Consider the following 23,587-nt stretch of genomic DNA (forward strand, 5'->3'; position numbering starts at 1 on the left):
AAATGCTTAGATTACAAGCAAGATCTTGTCTTGCAATGTGCAGTGGAGTGGCCGCACATTGGTTAAAGCACTGAGCTACTAATCCGGAGGTCATAAGCTCAAATTCCACCAAGCTGTCACTGCTTGGCCTTTGAGCCATGGCCTGAACCCTCAAATGCCCAGTTGTAGCCTGTCTTAAGGCCTCTGCATGCTCGTGCAACAAGGCTTTCGCAGATAGCTTTTCGCAGACAGTTGTAATTTATTGTTGAGCGGGGATAGGCGTGCGCGATGTTATTCCCCCGGCACAACGCAAGGGGGCGCGAAGTCGCTAGGAGTAGTTGGTGGGTGTGGTTAGTGGAGTGTTTATCCTCCGGTTACTTATAATGACTAGAACTGGAGTCGTATAGATGTACGTACTTCCTCGATCAACCGCTCTTCGTGCTGCTCCATCTTCGCTCATGTTTTTAAAAATGCCGGTCGTGAAAACAAAACAAACCGGGAAAGTAGGGAAGTGGAAGTGCGTGTACAGCGGGTAGAGTGGACCAATCAGAGCCCTCTTGTCTGCGGCGCTGTCTGCGAGGCTTCTGCGGTGGTCACAATTTTTGGGAGGTGCGCGCAGAACGTCTGCGAAGGTGGGGGGGCTACGCAGACACTGTCTGCGACACCATCTGCGAGGACTGGGTTGTCAGCATAAATTGGCCTTTAATTGTAAGTTACTCTGGATAAGATCATAAGGAAAGTGAAAATGGTGCAGCTTCATATGTGAGGTCATGATTAATTTGAAATTAGTATTCTGCTAGGAAATAAGCCCATGAGAATGCTTCACTACTAAAAACTGCTTTGCTACCATTTTGCTCAGACATTCAAACAAATGGTCCTGCAATGTGTATAATAAGATACACAAGGGTCCTGATTTAACTAAATATCTTACCTTGGCTCCTTTATATTCTTCTGGTGTCTCAACTAGTTCAAAGGGGCCTGGTGGGCCTTCTGGCCCTGGATCTCCCTTTAAAATTGAAAAGAGACATTTACACAACCCCTCTGCCCATCACACGCATAACACAAACACACACAGATCTCATCTCCAACACATGTTCGCAAAAACTCCAAACCCACCTCATCTCCACTTGGACCAGGAATGGGCTTTCCTGGGTCTCCCTATGAGGAAAACAGTGATGGTAAGTGCAGTGAATTAATTACACATTACTAATGAATGATTTATTATTAAGCTAAAAGTGTAGGATGTGACTATAACTTACTGGAGGACCTCGTACACCTGGAACACCATTTTTACCCTGAAAAGAATAAGAGACAGAAAGGGACAGATAGAGAGAAGAGGAAGAACATGACACTATGCCACAGATCTGTCTTCTTTTAACGTTAACCATTAAATTATCTACCTTTTTCGAAACACTTAGCAGTTTCATCTCACTCGCAGATGAAGCTCCAAATCCATTTTTAATACTAACATTTAATGTGAAAATGCGGAAGATTAAACAGAATCTTAAAAACATTAAACCTGTAAAATTTCAAACGTCGGAGAATCAACAACTTTGGAGAACCTAGTAAGAAACCTAAGTGGCATTATTTTCCTCTGGCTCCACTAGCTCTTTAAGTCTTCCCGGTACACTACATCACAAGTGCTTTTATTGTCCTTTATTGCACAGCATACTGCAAAATATACTGAAAACTACTTTTGTGTAGGACATGTAGGAAATGCACAAAGAATTAGAATTAGAATTCACTATTAAAATTATTAGAGGAAAAATAAACAGGGAGTCAGGCTTACCAGTAAACCAGGTCCTCCAGGCTTCCCCTGTGCACCTTGTGGGCCACAAGGTCCAGGAGCTCCCTAGGTCACACACACACACACACACACACACACACACACACACACACACACACACACACACACACACAGAGTTCAGAGCTGGTGACTGAAGTTTAAAAGTTACATTGAAATTTTATGCAGGGAAAGTTACTCGTATTCAGAGTCGGGTTATGCAGCTGCTTCTTTCAAGTTTCTGGGCACTTTATGAAAACTAGCTGCATGTTGTTCATGCTACCAAGGTTCCCAGATTGAAAGAAAAAAGTCTCCAATATGTTGTTTTACAATAGCGTCTAGATCACTTTCTTTAACCCCAGAAAATGTGCACTGAAGAAGGGAACTGTGTGGGAGATTTTTTTGTCTTCAGGTGAAATACAATACAACATTAACATAATATACAAATTTGAATTATTTTAACAACCTGGTTTCCAGCCTCATTATCAGCAGTGTATAAAATTACACTTGATCCAGCACATCCTATAATTCTGCATTTAATTTTTTTTGTACCATGTACACACAACACACAGCTTATAATTCAGTAATTTGATTTGTCAAAATCATAAAATAATGCCATTGTTTTTGTCAGCTGAATGTGCTCTCCTGTAAAGAATGTGCGGCCATGGTTTGAAGGATAAGCTGACCAAATGTACTTCATAATTGTATTGGTTTAAAAAAAAATTGGCCCTTAGAATAAGCAACATCTCTCCTGAGCCTGAGATCTGAATACTGTGCTCAGTTTTGCTCTTAATTAGTGATGCAGTGCCTAGCTCTTCATGATATCTCCATAACTCAACTCTGAATACAATCAATGCTATAGCACTGAACACTTTTGCCTTTTCATTACCACATAATAATCTCATCTCATTATCTGTAGCCGCTTTATCCTGTTCTACAGGGTCGCAGGCAAGCTGGAGCCTATCCCAGCTGACTACGGGCGAAAGGCGGGGTACACCCTGGACAAGTCGCCAGGTCATCACAGGGCTGACACATAGACACAGACAACCATTCACACTCACATTCACACCTACGCTCAATTTAGAGTCACCAGTTAACCTAACCTGCATGTCTTTGGACTGTGGGGGAAACCGGAGCACCCGGAGGAAACCCACGCGGACACGGGGAGAACATGCAAACTCCGCACAGAAAGGCCCTCGCCGGCCACGGGGCTCGAACCCGGACCTTCTTGCTGTGAGGCGACAGCGCTAACCACTACACCACCGTGCCGCCCCCACATAATAATGAGAATTAATAATTAATTATGGACTAGTTGTCTTAAAAACACTATGCAGTGTTGCACTAGAACCAAATAATTTGCTGACCACTTACTTGAGGTCCAGGATCACCAGGAGGTCCATCACATCCCTGTCAAACAGCAATCAGGAACAATATGACTATTCATAAAGACCCAAACCAGAAAGCTTTTAGCACAGCTTAGGATTTATGTTTCACTCACACGTAGACCAGGATTCATGATGTGCTTGTATGCACAATCTCCTTTGGGTCCCTTTGGTCCTTGACAACCCTGCAGAATAAAGCAAAGCCACATACCGTGTGTAGTGTCACTGTGAATCGAGGCAGAACTTTCACTTCTTTTGAGGGATTTTTAAATATTTTTTGATATGTTGAATATCTCAGTCTGATAGTGGTGCAATGGGATTTAGTCCTCACTTCATCTCTACCTAAAGAAAGCAATGCAGCAGTGCTTTAGTCCTTTAGTCTGCCCAGCTCTCCACTACTTCTATGCTGGATTTCTCTTTAATATCATGTTTAGGAGACATGTAATGAGTCACCAAATTCACGATTCAATTCGATTCAATTCACAATATTGGGTTCACCATTCGATTTTCCTTTTGTTACATTAAAAAAAAAACCTCATTTAATTTTCTTAATAACCAACATTATGTACCCACATTTGTAAAGGTTGGAGTAAAATAGAATCACATATGAATGAAACTATTCCTTTTACTAAAAATGAAAAGGGTTTATAACAAATAGGCCTTTTTAAATAAACATTTATGGACATTTGTTCTTCCTCCATTTGCTTCACTTTTCTTTATCTTTCATCAGTCTGTAAAAAGAGAGCTCTGATTTCTTGTTAAATCTATTTGTACAGCCAATCACGCAGCAGCTCTTTCACATTTTAGGTCTGTTTTATTTGCGTGTGGGTTTGTGGTATTAGAGCTGCATTACTTCCACCTCAGGTGAAGTCATATGCATTCCTGATATTGTATACTACTGTGCCCTCCACTGTCTTAACAACACAATTACAGCTAGGACAAACTGTGATTATGCAGCCTGATAATAATTACCATTCATTTTTTATTTCATCGTCATAAATTTGTGTCGTGATTTATCGTTGCACGATATATCATGATGCATAATTTCATTGCACTGTAACTGTGCTAGCAACGTCACCCTGTGACATCAGTACAGAACTAAACTTTTAAAGATTTATGTTAATAACGAATATACTGTACATCACCAACTAGCACCTGAATCACTAAAGACACAAATATTTCAACATTTAACGTGTTTCAGGGTGGAGTTTTCCTTTAACGACTAAAAACACACACATGTTGCGCTGTCTATGTATTTTCTACGCACTGGTTTCTGTATCCTGTTTGTTAGAGTCTTTGATTGTTACAGGGATTGAGCAAGACATATAGTAGGTGCAGAAGCTGCCTATGTATCATGTACAAACCATATACTGGAAGTATTTCAGATTCATCTGAAATTCTCTGAACAACTGGGGTTAATTGTATTTCAGCTAAGAAGTCAAGAAAGCAGATTGGTTAAACAGGGTCCTGTGTGCCAAAGGAAATCTGTTTTCTTACTTGTGGTCCGGGTCCACCACTTAGTCCACGACGGCCACTGATTCCTGGATCTCCTCGGAGCCCTTTACAGCCATCAATTCCTGGAAGACCGGGAAGGCCAACAGGTCCAGGCTCACCCTTGAGATGAAATCAGTCACAGTAAAACCAGTGTCACAAGTGCAAAAGCAGGGGCAAAACACAACACTGGGCAAACGATGTACTTTCAAGTCTATGTTTTATGACATTTCATTCATATACAGTGTAATCAATGGAATTAAAGGGAACATAGGCTGTTTTTTTTTTTTTACAATGCACTCACATGTGTTCCATTAAATCCAGGATTTCCATTTACTCCATTCGTGCCCTGATACAAGCAAAACATACAAATACATCATTATACACAAACACAACATGCCTCTGACTGATAATGATCCATATTTGTACCTCTTTTTCAAATCAAGCATTTTTTAAAGTTACACTCAAGCTTGCATGATTAGATGTAAATTCAATAGTTTATAACATGGACTATATGTGAGTGCAGGCACACATGTATACATATGCCATTATTCAAATTGCTCACATCATGTAAATAACTGATGTCTGTCTGTGTGACTTACGACATCTCCTTTTGGTCCAGGAGCTCCAGGATTTCCTTCAGAACCTCGGTGTCCTTTTGGTCCAAATAGCCCCCGAGGTCCTGGTTGACCTACATTCCCCTTTCTACCGTCTTCCCCCACAGCACCAGAAGGTCCCTACAATAAGATGAGTGTGTGTATGAAAACATCATAAAAAGTCAAGTAATTATTGAATCAGTTATTTTGGCTGAGATGATTGACCTTGCTGATGGATATTATAGCGTCAGACTTTGGTAAGCTGCAAGTTGAGATGAGTGCAGGGTTAAAACCTTATGAAGCAAATTGGCAAACAAAGCAGTGATCCAAAACCAGGCAGAAAATCCAGAATCAAAATGACCAACCAAGTTTCAAAATTGGGAAACCGAAAGAGAATAATGAGAAAAGTCACCCTTACAAAAATCTACCATGGTTAACTATGGTTTTACCATGGTTTTATGCAGTAACCATGGTTATACTATGGTTTTTATGTAGTAACCATGATTCTACCATGGTATCTCATGGTTATTCTAAGTACTATGAACCAACCATAGTATTACTATGCTTCATCCATGGTAGTAACCATGGATCTACTATGGTATTTCATGGTGATTCTAAGTACTATGAACCAACCATAGTATTACTGTGGTTTATCCATAGTACTGCAGTAGCTGTGGTAGCATCATAGTTGTATGTGTAATAGGCCATAGTAACTATGAAATTAGTTTAAAAAGGGATAGTATGGTTTTTAAAAGGATGCACTAACTGTAGTATTATCATGCTTTCGTCCAACAGTCAATGCTGTAGAGAAGGATCTCGATTAACAGCCCAGATGCATTAACATTTACCATAGTGAAACCATGGTTAAATCATGGTTAAACCATAGTCATGAACCATGGTTTTCATGGTTACCCAAAAAACCATGAAAACCATGAATAACTATAAACCATGGTAAAACCATGGTTAGTTTTCATAGTAAAACCATGGTTAATTTTCGTAAGGGCAAAACTGGAAAGCTAGTCATATTATGCTAGGTACTGGAGCTTCAAAGCATGTATTGAGAAGGTAGCACACTTTCAGGAGAAGCTCCATATCCATGTTATTTTGCAGTAATGATGTCATGGATGACTTTAAAGATCCATCAAATCGGACCCAGTTTTGACAGAACAGTTTACTTACATACTCTAACCACATACTGTGCATGCGTATTCAGTCTCAAAGCAGATTTTAATTTTAGAAACACGATTACGACAATAACCTGTGAGCAATTAATATCGTTATTTGGAGAAAACTCTATTTCTAAGGTGAAAGTTTATGCCCAGGCTATGAGATATCAAGAAATCCTTTATTTGACATGTAATCGAAGATGAATACACCATACAAAATTAACAGATTTGTCCAAATCAGATGCAAATAGACACATGGATCGGAGGCACACTTGTTTTTTTTTTTTTTTTTTGTGGGACGCAACACTAAATGGTGTGCATGAAAGGTTTTTACTTTCATGCTTGAAAGAAATCAGGTGACATTTTTCCAATATTCAGCTATCCAATTTGGGTAAGGTGTTCCCCTGTAGCCCCCTCAGCTTCCTGTTCTTGGAATGGGTGTGGTCTTTTACCCCATCTGCCTCAAGCTTTTTGCCTTTGGTATGCTCAGAGATGCTTTTCTGCTCACCATAGCTGTAAAGAGTGGTTGAGTTCCCATCAGTGCCACCAGTTTGCCCATTCTCCTTTGACCTTTCTCATCAACAACACGTTTCCATCTCTACTTTGCTTTTTTCCCCTCTTAATACTGATATTTCACCAAAATACTGTTTTCCCAACCATTTTGAAAGACATTGTCCATGATTCCACATTCACAAAAATGTCATGGTGTGACCAACACATGCTCTGAGAGCTCATCAGAGATAAAAAGTCCAGAAAGAGAAATGATCTCCTTGGTTATTCTGCTTGTATTGTGAAGAATAAACACACTGAGGTAATCTGAAGCTAGTTTGCTTTCAGAGCCACTTTAAAAAGACTGAGTTATAAAAGCATTATATCTGAAAACACCAATGTATCGCGTATCACAGGAACTATAGTGCAGTCATGGAGGTGTGTATGTTGATCATAATCCCAACATAAGGCATCGACATGGAACAAATAATAAAATGTGATCAGATTTGCACATCTCATGCAGGTCTGTACAAAGATACCCGGCAATTATATTATTTACTCTGTATCAAAGGGTGAGACGGTGGTGTAGTGGTTAGTACTGTCACCTCACAGCAAGAAGGTCCTGGGTTGGAGCCCCGTGGCCGGCGAGGGCCTTTCTGTGTGGAGTTTGCATGTTCTCCCCGTGTCCACATGGGTTTCCTCCGGGTGCTCCGGTTTCCCCCACAGTCCAAAGACATGCAGGTTAGGTTAACTGGTGACTCTAAATTGAGCGTAGGTGTGAATGTGAGTGTGAATGGTTGTCTGTGTCTGTGTCAGCCCTGTGATGACCTGGCGACTTGTCCAGGGTGTACCCCGCCTTTCGCCCGTAGTCAGCTGGGATAGGCTCCAGCTTGCCTGTGACCCTGTAGAACAAGATAAGCGGCTACAGATAATGGATGGATGGACTCTGTATCAAGATTAGAATAAGTCCAGCTTTTCACCACAAGGTGGTGCTGCACTTCTCTCAAACTCAATTCTATAATAAACCCTGGTTTATAAGAAATCAACTCAGTCCCTGTAATCCTGATATTCCTTGCTTTAAGCCTGAGAATTAAAGTCTAGCATGTTTTGGTCATACGTGATTCAACTCACCAGGTCATTAAAGAGTTTTCACAGGAAAATGAAGGAACTTTTGCTGGACTTTAGACATCTGGGATTAGTTTGGGGCTAATCAGAGGATTACGAAAATATGGAACCTTACCACATTGAAACTTCTAATTATTAAACTTGTGCATGACTGAAGGATTTATTAGAGATGATGAAATCAGAAAGAGACAGAGTGAGAGAGAGAGAGAAAATGTCACAATGCTATCGCTGATCAATCTGCAGTGGGAAGACGTAAAATGTTCAGCTAAAAGATGCACACAATGTTTTATAACTCTTTTCCATCAGCAGTTTGCCAATGAACCTTGCTTCCCCATCTATCATTACGTTTAATGTTGCAGAACATCTGTGAGACAACTTAATTCCTGTTATCACTTATGTTACAGAAGATATAAATAGCCGTCCAATCACCAGCCTGTTTTGATTTTCCTCCACTAAGAACTCCACTTCCCAGAATGCACCCACAGCCTTCAAACATGGCTGCCGACTCCAAAAATGCACACGTAAAGTGATGACACACGGGGCATTTTTTTGGGCAATGCTGACACTTTCCCATTGAGATCAGGCAACATAATTCCTATCTGAATGATTTTGATCATTTTGGGTAACTTTTTGAGATCATCCAATCAGAGTGATAGCAGCGAATCACATGACCACCTGAGAGCTTCTAAAATTCTCAACAAAGTTGGCGGCGTCTCAACGGCAGTTGAGCGAAAAAAAAAGAGAGACAATTTATATCTTTTTATGCCGGTAAGTTGTTCTGTGTAAACCCAAAGTAGTGAATTTACCTGATCAAATGATAAGAAAACCAACAGACATCTATTTTCATGTGCTCAGGTTGAAATTAAGACATCAATTTTTTTCAGCTAAGTGTAAACCGCTGTTAACTAACCTAGGGTGACCAGATTTCCCTAGTCTGAAACCGGGACACTTTTGCGCGCGACCATGCTCGTGCACGCACACCTTTTTTTTACGTAAACGTGACACTCAGAGAGGTGCTCTTATCATTTTGTTGAAGCTCACATTTATCAACATCTCACATGAAATAAAACAAACAGGCATTTTGTTATCTAGTAGCACAGTGGTATACAGATCAGTTAAATTATGGTCAGACAACAGATTTTGTAATGGCTGAGAATAGGCCAGGCTATGTCCATAGGCCACATTTAAACTGATTTATTTCACCTGTTTGTGAGAACACCAAGAAGAATGCATATGCACATGTAGGCTATATCTCTAAAATTGTATGCACTATAGCATGAACTTAAAAAGTAGATATGTGACCTCAACATAGCCTAGGTCAGAATCAACCTTACTAACCATTCCCCACAACTGAATGAATAAAGCAAGAAGATGTGGACAAAAGTGAACACTTTAATGGAAGGTGCAACAAGCTGTTCAACACAGCAATATGGCCAAACTGTCAGAATGGTATGTTAAACAGAAACAAAAAAGAGACAAGTGATTTGAGAATATACACTCAAACAAAACAGCAGTAAAGAAGGAGAGGGGCGACAGCCCGAGGAAAGCCCCCACAGGAGCGCACAGCATTTGCAATATAGGCTACCCAACTCAGTACAAGAACAAAGCACAGGAACAAAGCTAAGGCGACTGTCAATCCACCCATCCTAAACAAAATGCATTAGCCTACGTATATTTACAAGAAGATTGAATCTTTTCCAGTTTTAATGTGATCCTGTATATCGGCGTTACCACCGTGGGCTACGGAGAAGGAACACTTAGTGTGTGCAGTAGGCTTCGTGCGCATTGTTCTGCACCTCTCGGAGGAAGGGGTAGGTGCATGGATTAAAGCAAAAAAAAATTATTTGACTGAAAATTTACGGGGGGTGGGGGGGGTTATGGGTGGATTTCGATGAAATTCTACAGGGGGGGTTATGGGTGGATTTCGATGAAATTCTATGGGGGGGTTATGGGTGGATTTCGATGAAATTCTACGGGGGGGGTTATGGGTGGATTTCGATGAAATTCTACGGGGGGGGGTTATGGGTGGATTTCGATGAAATTCTACGGGGGGGGGGTTATGGGTGGATTTCGATGAAATTCTATGGGGGGGGTTATGGGTGGATTTCGATGAAATTCTACGGGGGGGGGGGTTATGGGTGGATTTCGATTAAATCCTACGGGGGGGGGGGTTATGGGTGGATTTCGATGAAATTCTACGGGGGGGGGTTATGGGTGGATTTCGGTGAAATTCTATGGGGGGGGTTATGGGTGGATTTCAATGAAATTCTACGGGGGGGTTATGGGTGGATTTCGATGAAATCTTACGGGGGGGTTATGGGTGGATTTCGATGAAATCCTACGGGGGGGTTATGGGTGGATTTCGATGAAATCCTACGGGGGGGTTATGGGTGGATTTCGATGAAATCCTATGGGGGGGGTTATGGGTGGATTTCGATGAAATTCTACGGGGGGGGGGGGTTATGGGTGGATTTCGATGAAATTGTACGGGGGGGGTTATGGGTGGATTTCGATGAAATTCTGAGAATGATTAACTTAGAACTGATAACTTTATTATCAATTAATTAATGGATTAATATATTCAATTTATTGCACTTTCTTTCTATTGCTTCCGTATATTATTTTTTGTGGCAAACCACACAAATGCAAGCGCCTGGAATGTTTAGTTTTTTGCACCATGAACTAAATGGCTTTCCGTTTTCACCTATTTCGTACAGCCAAGCCCACCTCCACTTGTTTTACACCTTTATCGATGGCAGACACATCAGTGCCTTCTTTCATGGAAAGCGCATCCATGCTGCCGAAACCGAAAGCAGAATGACATGCTCCTCTGTGCTCGACGTCAATATAGAAAAAAGTTTGGATCTTCGCTTACATTAAAATTAAAATTATAATTTGACCTTACTTTGTGTTGAATACGGCTTCAAAAACAATTCAAGATTTTATTAAGAGAAATATTGTGGCCAACACGAGTGTTAAGTTCCCTAAAAGATCGCGTGAAGTTGGCTGCTATCTACTTTGCGTTCGTTCTTATTTTCCTCCATCATTTCATAGGCCAGAAACAGATGTTTTGACGTAATTTAACTTAGTAGGCTATGATTATTATTTAACCGTAGTCTTCTAGACATTTTGACTGTTTGGGGCATTGAACGCTGGTGTATGATTTTCAGGGAATAAAGTTTAGCGCATGTCGGAACATCATTGCGCTCGCAGCCTCCAACTCCTCAAACGTCCTTTAAATTGTGATATAACGTAGGCTATAAGGCACGGTTCTAACATACCTTACACACTGGCCTAACGAAAATAATAATTGTTGGGGAGTCTGCTGATTTGTTAGCTATAAATTTAGGTCTAATTACTTCTGACAGTCTGCAACCATTGCACCGTCGGGTTTGCAAGTCTGGCTGAAGCAGAGGAGCGGGCTTTCCGGGGTTTATTTTTTCTTTTCTTTTTTTTTTACATGCTCTATTTCTATATGTCCAGGTTTGAACTAAGTCATTTTGGCAAGATTTAATTTAATACAAAACAGAAATGGTCAGACACAAGCACGCCAAGCACATGGGAATGTATTTTGCCAATTTTGACAGCACATGTTTTTTTAATGCCGCACCGTAGACAGCGAACGTTTAAACATGATCAAACATAGGAAATGAACGACACAAAGCATGGCTCAAAAACAAAAAAGTTAAATAAACCCTGCTGATAGTTGATGGTGTTGCAACACATCAGTGTTATAACCCAATCTCTACCCAACCACCCGTCATTTTAATTCTCCTCGGATCAGCACCAACCTCACATTTGGCCTTGGGAGAGTTCAGTTGACGGAAATCCGTCACACGACGGAAAACTTTAATCCATGGGTAGGTGCCCTGTAAATCTTTGGAAAAGGAACATTTTCTTTTCGGCATAATTGCTGTGGCATTACTGCTGCTGGCTGCTAGACAAAGAACATTCGCGCCAGTTAATGTTTATTTTATTGTTGCATGGCAACACGTTCTGTTGTCTGGAATAATGTGACTAAATAAACACCCATGCCACAGGGCCAGGGGGCAGTAACCAGGAAAGTTTGCGATTCCTGTCAATTCATCAAAATAGTAAATGCAGACATTTCTCCGCTAATGATTCCCACGCTGCTCAGTCGCAAACGTCGCGAGTGGCGAAAACCGGGACATATCCGTGTCCCGACAGACTTTTGTCGGGACTCGGGACACACAACCCCAAATCGGGACTGTCCCGGTAAAACCGGGACATCTGGTCACCCTAAACTAACCACCACTCCATAGAGATTGAATAGGATTGAGCTAACTAGCTGTGGTTTTTGTAAACATAGTTAGCTGAAAGTTATCGCTAGCTACAGTGTCTTGCAAAAGTATTCATCCCCCTTGGTGTTTGTCCTGTTTTGTCGCATTACAAGCTGGAATTAAAATGGATTTTTGGAGGCTTGGCGCCATTTGATTTACACAACATGCCTACCACTTTAAAAGTGAAAATTGTTGTTTATTGTGACACAAACAGCAGCTGGCACTGCTGTCAGAGCAATTGTTTCTGTCTAACCAATCGGATTTGAGAATTTCCTAGCACTGTGGTATAAATGATAACTTCACACATCCAGTGTGTGTTCTGGATGATACGGCTCAAGGAACAAAATGGTGGGGAAGCGTGGACGAGTGAGCGCTTCATCGAAATGTATTTAGTCCAATGGGTCTCGTGTTTGACACCTGTGTTCAAATAGTTAGTCAAAAACACACACACACAAGTAAACGACGTACAGTGGTGCTTGAAAGTTTGTGAACCCTTTAGAATGTTCTATATTTCTGCATAAATATGACCTAAAACATCATAAGATTTTCACACAAGTCCTAAAAGTAGATAAAGAGAACCCAGTTAAACAAATGAGACAAAAATATTATACTTGGTCATTTATTTATTGAGGAAAATGACCCAATATTACACATCTGTGAGTAGCAAAAGTATGTGAACCTCTAGGATTAGCAGTTAATTTGAAGGTGAAATTAGAGTCAGGTGTTTTCAATCAACGGGATGACAATCAGGTGTGAGTGAGCACCCTGTTTTATTTAAAGAACAGGGATCTATCAAAGCCTGATCTTCACAACACATGTTTCTGGAAGTATATCATGGAACGAACAAAGGAGATTTCTGAGGACCTCAGAAAAAGCGTTGTTGATGCTCATCAGGCTGGAAAAGGTTACAAAACCATCACTAAAGAGTTTGGACTCCACCAATCCACAGTCAGACAGACTGTGTACAAATGGAGGAAATTCGAGACCATTGTTACCCTCCCCAGGAGTGGTCGACCAACAAAGATCACTCCAAGAGCAAGGCATGTAATAGTCAGCAAGGTCACAAAGGACCCCAGGGTAACTTCTAAGCAACTGAAGGCCTCTCTCACATTGGCTAATGTCAATGTTCATGAGTCCACCATCAGGAGAACACTGAACAACAATGGTGTACATGGCAGGGTTGCAAGGAGAAAGCCACTGCTCTCCAAAAAGAACATTGCTGCTCGTCTGCAGTTTGCTAAAGATCACGTGGACAAGCCAGAAGGCTATTGGAAAAGTGTTTTGTGGACGGATGAGACCAAAATAGAACTTTTTGGTTGAAATGAGAAGTGTTTTTCTCCGTGCTCTCACGGAAGGCAGCCGCATTTCTCTGCCTCTCCTCTCCCTTATCTTCCCTGCTTTGCTCCTCTTGTCTCATCTGTCTATTGTCTATACTTTTGAGAGACTCTCTCCGCACTGCTCTCCAAATTAAAAATCATGGAATTGATAAATTGGTCTCTTCACGCAATTGACACAATTTTCTCGACGAGAAGCCTGGGTTCGGGGGAACCTGCCTGTCCTGCCAGAACGTTCGCAGCTGGCTACACGATGGACACGTGGGAGAAGTGGCGGGTCGTGTGCCTGGCGGTTCTTTCTGTGGAGGACATTGAAGACATCTACCTATTCGGAACCATGATTACAGGACTTTTGCTGATTGGATTAGGCATGTTTATCAAGGAAATCAGAAAACGGTGACAGCTGTCCAAAGCCCCATAAAGCTGCCCGACATGATTGAAGCGGTGGGCAGAGCTGTTGGCACTCAGACTGTGGCTATTCAGAACTTGAACCGCAACATGGATAACATCATGGAGAAGCTTTTGGCTTTGCAAAGGATATGGATCGATTTGGAGACCAGAATGGACAAACAGAGTAGTCGTGTAAAAGAATGCATCGACTCGCCCCAAGACCAAACAATCCCAATCTTATCTGTTTTCGGCTCCCTCAGACAGCACTGGCCTCGGTCAAGGCCGTTGCTGGAACAACAACTCCCCCTGAAGATCACTGCAGTGAGACGCTCTTGCATTCCTTCCCCCACTTCCCACGGTCGCCGCTTTTAACCCCCAGTGTGACAAGTGGGTGCGCGACCAGCGCCATCATGGCTGCAGAAACGGACAGCTGCTTGCTTGCGCTGGGTTACCTCTACCTCCCCCCACCCCCCCCTCCCCTGATCGCCTCCACCCTCACCCCCCTCACCCCTCAAGTCCCAAGTTTTCATGTTGTAAGTGTACTGTGTTATTTTGTGCTTATGTGCTGAGGTGTTTTTTTTTAATGTTCCCACACTGTACTCCCCACAGGAGCATAGTGTGGGGGTTGCTTTTTTCTCCTCCCCTATCCTCATGTTATTCTGTATTTTTTCTTTTCATCCCTGTCTTCCTGTCCTGTCTACTCCCCCTCTGCCAATTGTATGTATGTGTATATATGTATGGATGGGTTGATGGCCAATTTCGCTGGTACTTGTGACTAGTCACAATAAAGGGTTCATTCATTCATTCATTCATTCATTATGTTTGGAGAAAGGAAAACACTGCATTCCAGCATAAGAACCTTATCCCATCTGTGAAACATGGTGGTGGTAGTATCATGGTTTGGGTCTATTTTGCTGCATCTGGGCCAGGATGGCTTGCCATCATTGATGGAACAATGAATTCTGAATTATACCAGCAAATTCTAAAGGAAAATGTTAGGACATCTGTCCATGAACTGAATCTCAAGAGAAGGTGGGTCAAGCAGCAAGACAACGACCCTAAGCACACAAGTTGTTCTATCAAAGAATGGTTAAAGAAGAATAAAGTGAATGTTTTGGAATGGCCAAGTCAAAGTCTTGACCTTAATCCAATCGAAATGTTGTGGAAGGACCTGAAGCGAGCAGTTCATGTGAGGAAACCCACCAACATCCCAGAGTTGAAGCTGTTCTGTACGGAGGAATGGGCTAAAATTCCTCCAAGCTGGTGTGCAGGACTGATCAACAGTTACCGGAGACGTTTAGTTGCAGTTATTGCTGCACAAGGGGGTTACAGCAGATACTGAAAGCAAAGGCTCACATACTTTTGCCACTCACAGATATGTAATATTGGATCATTTTCCTCAATAAATAAATCTCGTCTCGTCTTCTTCCGCTTATCCAGGACCGGGTCGCGGAGGCAGCAGTCTAAGCATGGAAGCCCAAACTTCCCTTTCCCCAGACACCTCGGCCAGCTCCTCGGGAAGAACACCGAGGCGTTCCCAGGCCAGCCGAGAGACATAGTCCCTCCAGCGTGTCCTGGGTCTTCCCCGGGGCCTCCTCCCGGGGGGACATGCCTGGAACACCTCCCCAGGGAGGCGTCCAGGAGGCATCCGAAAAAGATGCCCGAGCCACCTCAGCTGGTTCCTCTCGATGTGGAGGAGCAGCGGCTCTACTCTGAGCTCCTCCCGAGTGACTGTGCTTCTCACCCTATCTCTAAGGGAGCGCCCAGCCACCCTGCGAAGGAAACTCATTTCAGCCGCTTGTATCCGCGATCTTGTTCTTTCTGTCATTACCCAAAGCTCATGACCATAGGTGAGAGTCGGAACGTAGATCGACTGGTAAATTGAGAGCTTCGCCTTTTGGCTCAGCTCCTTCTTCACCACGACGGACCGGTAAAGCGACCGCATCACTGCGGAGGCTGCACCGATCCGCCTGTCGATCTCACGCTCCATCCTTCCCTCACTCGTGAACAAGATCCCGAGATACTTAAACTCCTCCACTTGAGGCAGGACTTCTCCACCAACCTGGAGAGGGCAAGCCACCCTTTTCCGGTCGAGAACCATGGCCTCGGACTTGGAGGTGCTGATTCTCATCCCAGCCGCTTCACACTCGACTGCAAACCGCCCCAGTGCATGCTGAAGGTCCTGGTTTGAAGAAGCCAACAGGACAACATCATCCGCAAAAAGCAGAGATGAAATCCTGTGGTTCCCAAACAGGATTCCTTCCGGCCCCTGGCTGCGCCTAGAAATTCTGTCCATAAAAATTATGAACAGAACCGGTGACAACGGGCAGCCCTGACGGAGTCCAACATGCACTGGGAACAGGTCTGACTTACTGCCGGCAATGCGAACCAGACTCCTGCTCTGTTCATACAGGGACCGGACAGCCCTTAGCAAAGAGCCCCGAACCCCATACTCCCGAAGCACCCCCCACAGAATACCACGGGGGACACGGTCGAATGCCTTCTCCAGATCCACAAAGCACATGTGGACTGGTTGGGCAAACTCCCATGAACCCTCGAGCACCCTATGAAGGGTATAGAGCTGGTCCAGTGTTCCGCGACCAGGACGAAAACCGCATTGTTCCTCCTGGATCCGAGGTTCGACTATTGGTCGAATTCTCCTCTCCAGTACCCTGGAGTAAACTTTCCCTGGGAGGCTGAGAAGTGTGATTCCCCTGTAATTGGAGCACACTCTCCGGTCCCCTTTCTTAAAAAGAGGGACCACCACCCCAGTCTGCCACTCCAGAGGCACTGTCCCCGACCGCCACGCGATGTTGCAGAGGCGTGTCAACCAAGACAGCCCCACAACATCCAGAGACTTGAGATACTCAGGGCGGATCTCATCCACCCCCGGTGCCTTGCCACCGAGGAGCTTGCAAACTACCTCAGTGACTTCGGCTTGGGTAATGGACGAGTCCACCTCTGAGTCATCAGCCTCAGTCTCCTCAGTGGAAGACATGACGGTGGGATTGAGGAGATCCTCAAAGTATTCCTTCCACCGCCCGACAATGTCCCCAGTCGAGGTCAACAGCTCCCCACCCGCACTGTAAACAGTGTAGGCAGAGTACTGCTTCCCCCTCCTGAGGCGCCGGACGGTCTGCCAGAATTTCTTCGAAGCCGACCGATAGTCCTTCTCCATGGCCTCCCCGAACTCCTCCCAGTTCCGAGTTTTTGCCTCCGCAACTGCCCGAGCTGCAGCGCGCCTGGCCTGCCGATACCCGTCGGCTGCCTCAGGAGTCCCGGAGGTCAACATGGCCCGATAGGACTCCTTCTTCAGCTTGACGGCATCCCTTACTTCCGGTGTCCACCACCGGGTTCGGGGATTGCCGCCACGACAGGCACCGGAGACCTTGCGGCCACAGCCCCGAACAGCTGCATCCACAATGGAGGTAGAGAACATGGTCCACTCAGACTCAATGTCCCCCGCCTCCCTCGGAAGCTGGGAAAAGCTCTCCCGGAGGTGGGAGTTAAAGACCTCCCCAACAGAGTGCTCGGCCAGACGTTCCCAGCAGACCCTCACCATACGTTTGGGCCTGCCAGGTCTGTCCAGCTTCCTCCTCCGCCAGCGGATCCAACTCACCACCAGGTGGTGATCAGTTGACAACTCAGCCCCTCTCTTCACCCGAGTGTCCAAGACATAGGGTCGGAGATCAGATGACACGACTACAAAGTCGATCATCGACCTCCGACCTAAGGTGTCCTGGTGCCACGTGCACTTATGGACACCCCTATGCTCGAACATGGTGTTCGTTATGGACAAACTGTGACTAGCACAGAAGTCCAATAACAAAACACCACTCGGGTTCAGATCGGGGAGGCCGTTCCTCCCAACCACGCCCCTCCAGGTGTCACTGTCATCGCCCACGTGAGCATTGAAGTCCCCCAGTAGCACAATGGAGTCCCCAGTCTGAGCACCCCTCAGTACCTCTCCCAGGGACTCCAAGAAGGCCGGATACTCTATACTGCTATTTGGCCCGTAGGCACAAACAACAGCAAGAGCCCTCTCCCCAATCCGAAGGCGCAGAGAGGCGACCCTCTCGTTCACTGGGGTAAACTCCAACACATGGCGGCTGAGCTGGGGAGCTATAAGGAAGCCCACACCAGCCCGCCGCCGCTCACCACGGGCGACTCCAGAGAAGTGGAAAGTCCAGCCCCTCTCGAGGAGCTGGGTTCCAGAGCCCAAGCTGTGCGTGGAGGTGAGCCCGACTATCTCTAGCCGGTACCTCTCAACCTCCCGCACAAGCTCAGGCTCCTTCCCCCCCAGCGAAGTGACATTCCATGTCCCAACAGCCAGCCGCTGTGTCCGGGGATCAGGTCGTCGAGGCCCCTGCCTTCGACTGCCACCCAATCCACACTGCACCAAACCCCTACTGCTACCTCTGTGGGTGGTGAACCCACAGGAGGTCGGGCCCACGTCACCTCTTCGGGCTGAGCCCGGCCGGGCCCCATGGGCAAAGGCCCGGCCACCAAGCGCTCGCATACGAGCCCCAACCCCGGGCCTGGCTCCAGGGTGGGGCCCCGGCTGCGTCCTACCGGGCGACGTCACGGTCCTGGATTTTTTCTCCATAGGGGTTTTTTGGTGAACTGCTCTTGGTCTGGCCTGTCACCTAGGACCTGTCTGCCTTGGGAAACCCTAACAGGGGCATAATGCCCCCGACAACATAGCTCCTAGGATCATTCAAGCACACAAACCCCTCCACCACAATAAGGTGGCAGTTCTAGGAGGGGCAATAAATAAATGACCAAGTATAATATTTTTGTCTCATTTGTTTAACTGGGTTCTCTTTATCTACTTTTAGGACTTGTGTGAAAATCTGATGAGGTTTTAGGTCATATTTATGCAGAAATATAAAAAATTCTAAAGGGTTCACAAACTTTCAAGCACCACTGTATATGATTACATCCGATGTTCTCGCAGCACTCAAACAGGCTGCCAAAAAATTGTTAAACAAACCTTCCAGGCATGCTTTCTACACACACACACACACACACACACACACACACACACACACACACACACACACACCTTGCGGGGAGATTATACCGAAATCACACTAATAGCAGGTTTTTTTGCCTCCCACAGCTGGTTTGTGACAGTTTTACCCTTCGTTTAATTAAAAAATACCTCGCTCTCCTCCTTCTCTCTGTCTCATATTTCTCTGTCTGTTTTCTGTCGCTCCTTGTCCGTAATTCACAAATGGGAACCTTTTATGGACACACACCATCCATATTTTCATTCAGTGTTCTGTGATTTTGAATTAAAGGGTTGTGCATGTAGACTTTTATTACAACTTATTTTGTTCTTGCACATTATTTCTAGTAGTTTTTAGTTTTTCCACATACTTATCTATTCATTTTTAAATTTATTTCATTAAACACGGATCAATACCCTTTGAACACTGCCCTTTAACCACCATCTCCCTTCTTCATATAGATAGATAGATAGATAGATAGATAGATAACATTTCACGTTGTTATGGGATGTCCACAAGACAAGCTATTTGCTGTTATCACTTATGTTAAACCTGCGCGCTGAAATTATTGGCTGATATGAGCAAATTGGTATTAACATTTATAACAGCCAATAAATAGCAATTAAAAAAGAAATAGAGGATATTACACAGTTGCGCAAAGATATGAAGTTTATCTTTGAGTGATGAATGTCACAAATGAGTGAAGCGAATAAGTGAAAATATTTTCAACACGAGAAGATAAACTTCATATCTTCGCACTACCGTGTAATGTTCTTTATATTATATGAACACATCCACAAAAAAGTACGCAAGTTAATCAAAAGAATTTTAAATTTTGAACTGGTTCACCATTTAGACAATGCATGTCTAGTCAGCGGGAAAACACAGGGAGTGACATCATCGGAGTGAAATATTGGGAAATATCTCACTCAGATCCGCGATATATTTCGTATGAAAAATGCAAGTTTTTCAACACAAGAAGATAAACTTCATATCTTCAAGCCAACATGTGAGTTTCTTTTTATAATATTGACACATTCACAAACAAAAAGTCCCCAAATTTTCAAAACAATTCATCGATTTCCTCACAAGTGACGCATAGAGATTTATGTCACGGTTTTGGTTCTCCATGTCCCAGATGGAGCTCGTATGAAAAAGACAAGTGGTGTTTTTCCCAGTAAAACACTCGTCTCTATATAATATACAGAGATGCAGAAGATGGATCCTTTAGCTATGTTATGAGTGTTGTCATTGTGTAGTTTGTCCAGCAGAGGGAACACTGCAACTCCACTGCTTTCAACATACTATTGGAACACCACAATTCACAACCATCAGCTGACCAAAGCAGAGTTGAACAGAGTAACAGCAGCATGCCAAACAGATGAACGGACGTGGCGATTTTTAAAAACAATCCATTTCTGTTGCTCACATAGATTAATAGAATATATGTACAAATTGTATATTTTAGTTTTAACTGAAGTTATTTTTGTAGAGTTCCTCTATAAATAAACAATGTATCTTAAAGTATAACATAGTTATATTAACATTGCATAGATGCTATATTTGAGTAAAGAAGATAGAGTAACTTTTTTCCAAATTAAGTAGGTTTTATATATATATATATATATATATATATATATATATATATATATATATATATATATTAGTGCTGTCAAGCGATTAAAATATTTAATCGCGATTAATGTCGCGACTGTCATAGTTAACTTGCGATTAATCGCAATTTAATTGCACATTTTTGTCACATGAAAAACCATTGTAATTCTCTTATCAGCATAAAAAAGTGAATGGGCTTGCTCACCGTTCGAACTACGGGGGTACACGGGGGATCCGAGATCCCCTGAAACAGACATGAGATCCCTTGAAAACATGATTTGGGAAATGTTGGGGGGGGTCTCTAAAATATTGGCAAAATGATGTTTATTGACATAGCAATCGTGTGTAACGGGAAGCATTTGCATATCCGAAGTGAGCACGCGATGGAGAGCCGCGCTCTGAGACAAGCGCAAGCACCCCCCCAAGGGAAAAAAAGGGACCCCCCGAAAATATCGGCATAGTTCGAACACTGGTTGTACCAATGTTTTTTTTTTTTTATTGCAGAGCATAACACGTCTTGTCACAGCCACTGCAAAGTCGGACTGGAGCCGCCGATGGGAAAACGAAACCTAAGCCGAGCACCGTGGCTCTTCGGGGGAGGGCAGAGGACTCTGGCTGTGCGGGGCGTGGCATCATGTCACAGAGCGTTAATCTCGCGATAAAAAAATTATCGCCGTTAAAATTGAGTCAAGTTAACGCGTTAATAACGCGACATTTTTGACAGCACTAATATATATATATGGGTGCATCAGTTGCCCCCTAAAAATGAAAAGTTCCTCCAATCATGATGCATTTTTCTTTTTATGTTCCTTTTGGTAAGAAAACACACTGGGTGAAATATTTTGACAAAATTCAAAAGTTTAATGGTGGCACCAGGAGCTCAAAGTTATGGAAAAAGCTGCAATTTTATGACTTTTATGACAAAATTTCGATCACTTTTCATGAAACATTATGGCACCTTATAGAGTATACCAAATATCTTAGATCCACATTTTTAGTACATATTCTAAATATATTATCAAGCACAGTTTGAGTTTTAGCTGTTCATTGAATCATAGTTCAACTACTTTTAAACAATACACATGTATTATGAATCACATTAATGCTTTTTAATCCCTTGCAAAGGTTCTTAACATGATCTCTGGGGCACAAGAAATCAATAAATGGAGTCCAACATTGTGATTCAAACCTCACGCGAAAACATAAAATAAGCGTTTTTTGGCAAAAAATGAACCTCATGGTCCCACCATTAGACTTTTGAATATGGTCAAAAAATTTTACAGGATGTCTTTATTGGTGAAAAGGAACACCCAAACAAACATGCATCAGATTTTATGAAAGTGAGGGCAACTGATGCACCCTAATATATATATATATATATATATATATATATATATATATATATATATATATATATATATAAGTGAAAATGTCTGTGAATAGTGAATAGTGAATACTGTGAATAGTTAAGTGAACAGAAGATGAACTGATCACCAAAAGGCATAAGGGTAAAGATGACACATTTCTTTAATATTTTCCACAAGATTAAATTTTTATTTCCATCATTTACAGGCCTAAAATACCAAAAAATGAAAAGGACCTGAAGCAAAAGTTTGGACACCTGGCATGGTCAGTACTTAGTAACACCCCCTTTGGCAAGTATCATAGCTTGTAAACACTTTTTGTAGCCAGCTAATAATCTTTCAGTTCTTACCTGGGGGATTTTCACACATTCGTCCTTGCAAAAGGCTTCCAGTTCTACAACCCCGATTCCAAAAAAGTTGGGAAAAAGTACAAATTATAAATAAAAAACGAATGCAATGATGTGGAAGTTTCAAAATTCCATATTTTATTCAGAATAGAACATAGATGACATATCAAATGTTTAAACTGAGAAAATGTATCATTTAAAGATAAAAATTAGGTGATTTTAAATTTCATGACAACAACACATCTCAAAAAAGTTGGGACAAGGCCATGTTTCCCACTGTGAGACATCCCCTTTTCTCTTTACAACAGTCTGTAAACGTCTGGGGACTGAGGAGACAAGTTGCTCAAGTTTAGGGATAGGAATGTTAACCCATTCTTGTCTAATGTAGGATTCTAGTTGCTCAACTGTCTTAGGTCTTTTTTGTCGTATCTTCCGTTTTATGATGCGCCAAATGTTTTCTATGGGTGAAAGATCTGGACTGCAGGCTGGCCAGTTCAGTACCCGGACCCTTCTTCGACGCAGCCATGATGCTGTAATTGATGCAGTATGTGGTTTGGCATTGTCATGTTGGAAAATGCAAGGTCTTCCCTGAAAGAGACGTCGTCTGGATGGGAGCACATGTTGCTCTAGAACCTGGATATACCTTTCAGCATTGATGGTGTCTTTCCAGATGCGTAAGCTGCCCATGCCACACGCACTAATGCAACCCCATACCATCAGAGATGCAGGCTTCTGAACTGAGAGCTGATAACAACTTGGGTCGTCCTTCTCCTCTTTAGTCCGAATGACACGGTGTCCCTGATTTCCATAAAGAACTTCAAATTTTGATTCGTCTGACCACAGAACAGTTTTCCACTTTGCCACAGTCCATTTTAAATGAGCCTTGGCCCAGAGAAGACGTCTACGCTTCTGGATCATGTTTAGATACGGCTTCTTCTTTGAACTATAGAGTTTTAGCTGGCAACAGCGGATGGCACGGTGAATTGTGTTCACAGATAATGTTCTCTGGGAATATTCCTGAGTCCATTTTGTGATTTCCAATACAGAAGCATGCCTGTATGTGATGCAGTGCCGTCTAAGGGCCCAAAGATCACAGGCACCCAGTATGGTTTTCCGGCCTTGACCCTTACGCACAGAGATTCTTCCAGATTCTCTGAATCTTTTGATGATATTATGCACTGTAGATGATGATATGTTCAAACTCTTTGCAATTT

General features: G+C 43.1%; 1 protein-coding gene across 3 annotated transcripts in view; it reads right to left on the reverse strand.

Moving 5' to 3' along the window:
- Positions 1-23,587, reverse strand: part of col4a4 (collagen, type IV, alpha 4) — a 144,091-nt gene that overhangs the window by 63,959 nt on the left and 56,545 nt on the right. For all 3 annotated transcript variants that reach the window (XM_060943292.1, XM_060943294.1, XM_060943293.1), the window contains exons 5-13: positions 5,238-5,372; positions 4,940-4,984; positions 4,642-4,758; positions 3,261-3,329; positions 3,134-3,169; positions 1,769-1,831; positions 1,239-1,274; positions 1,096-1,137; positions 911-985 (exon numbers count right to left, since the gene is read on the reverse strand). In XM_060943292.1, coding sequence (XP_060799275.1) covers positions 911-985; positions 1,096-1,137; positions 1,239-1,274; positions 1,769-1,831; positions 3,134-3,169; positions 3,261-3,329; positions 4,642-4,758; positions 4,940-4,984; positions 5,238-5,372 — 618 coding nt within the window. The remainder of the gene's footprint in view (positions 1-910; positions 986-1,095; positions 1,138-1,238; positions 1,275-1,768; positions 1,832-3,133; positions 3,170-3,260; positions 3,330-4,641; positions 4,759-4,939; positions 4,985-5,237; positions 5,373-23,587) is intronic.

The sequence above is a fragment of the Neoarius graeffei genome, chromosome 16, assembly GCF_027579695.1.
Source record: "Neoarius graeffei isolate fNeoGra1 chromosome 16, fNeoGra1.pri, whole genome shotgun sequence".
In the NCBI taxonomy this organism is placed as follows: Eukaryota; Metazoa; Chordata; class Actinopteri; order Siluriformes; family Ariidae; genus Neoarius; species Neoarius graeffei.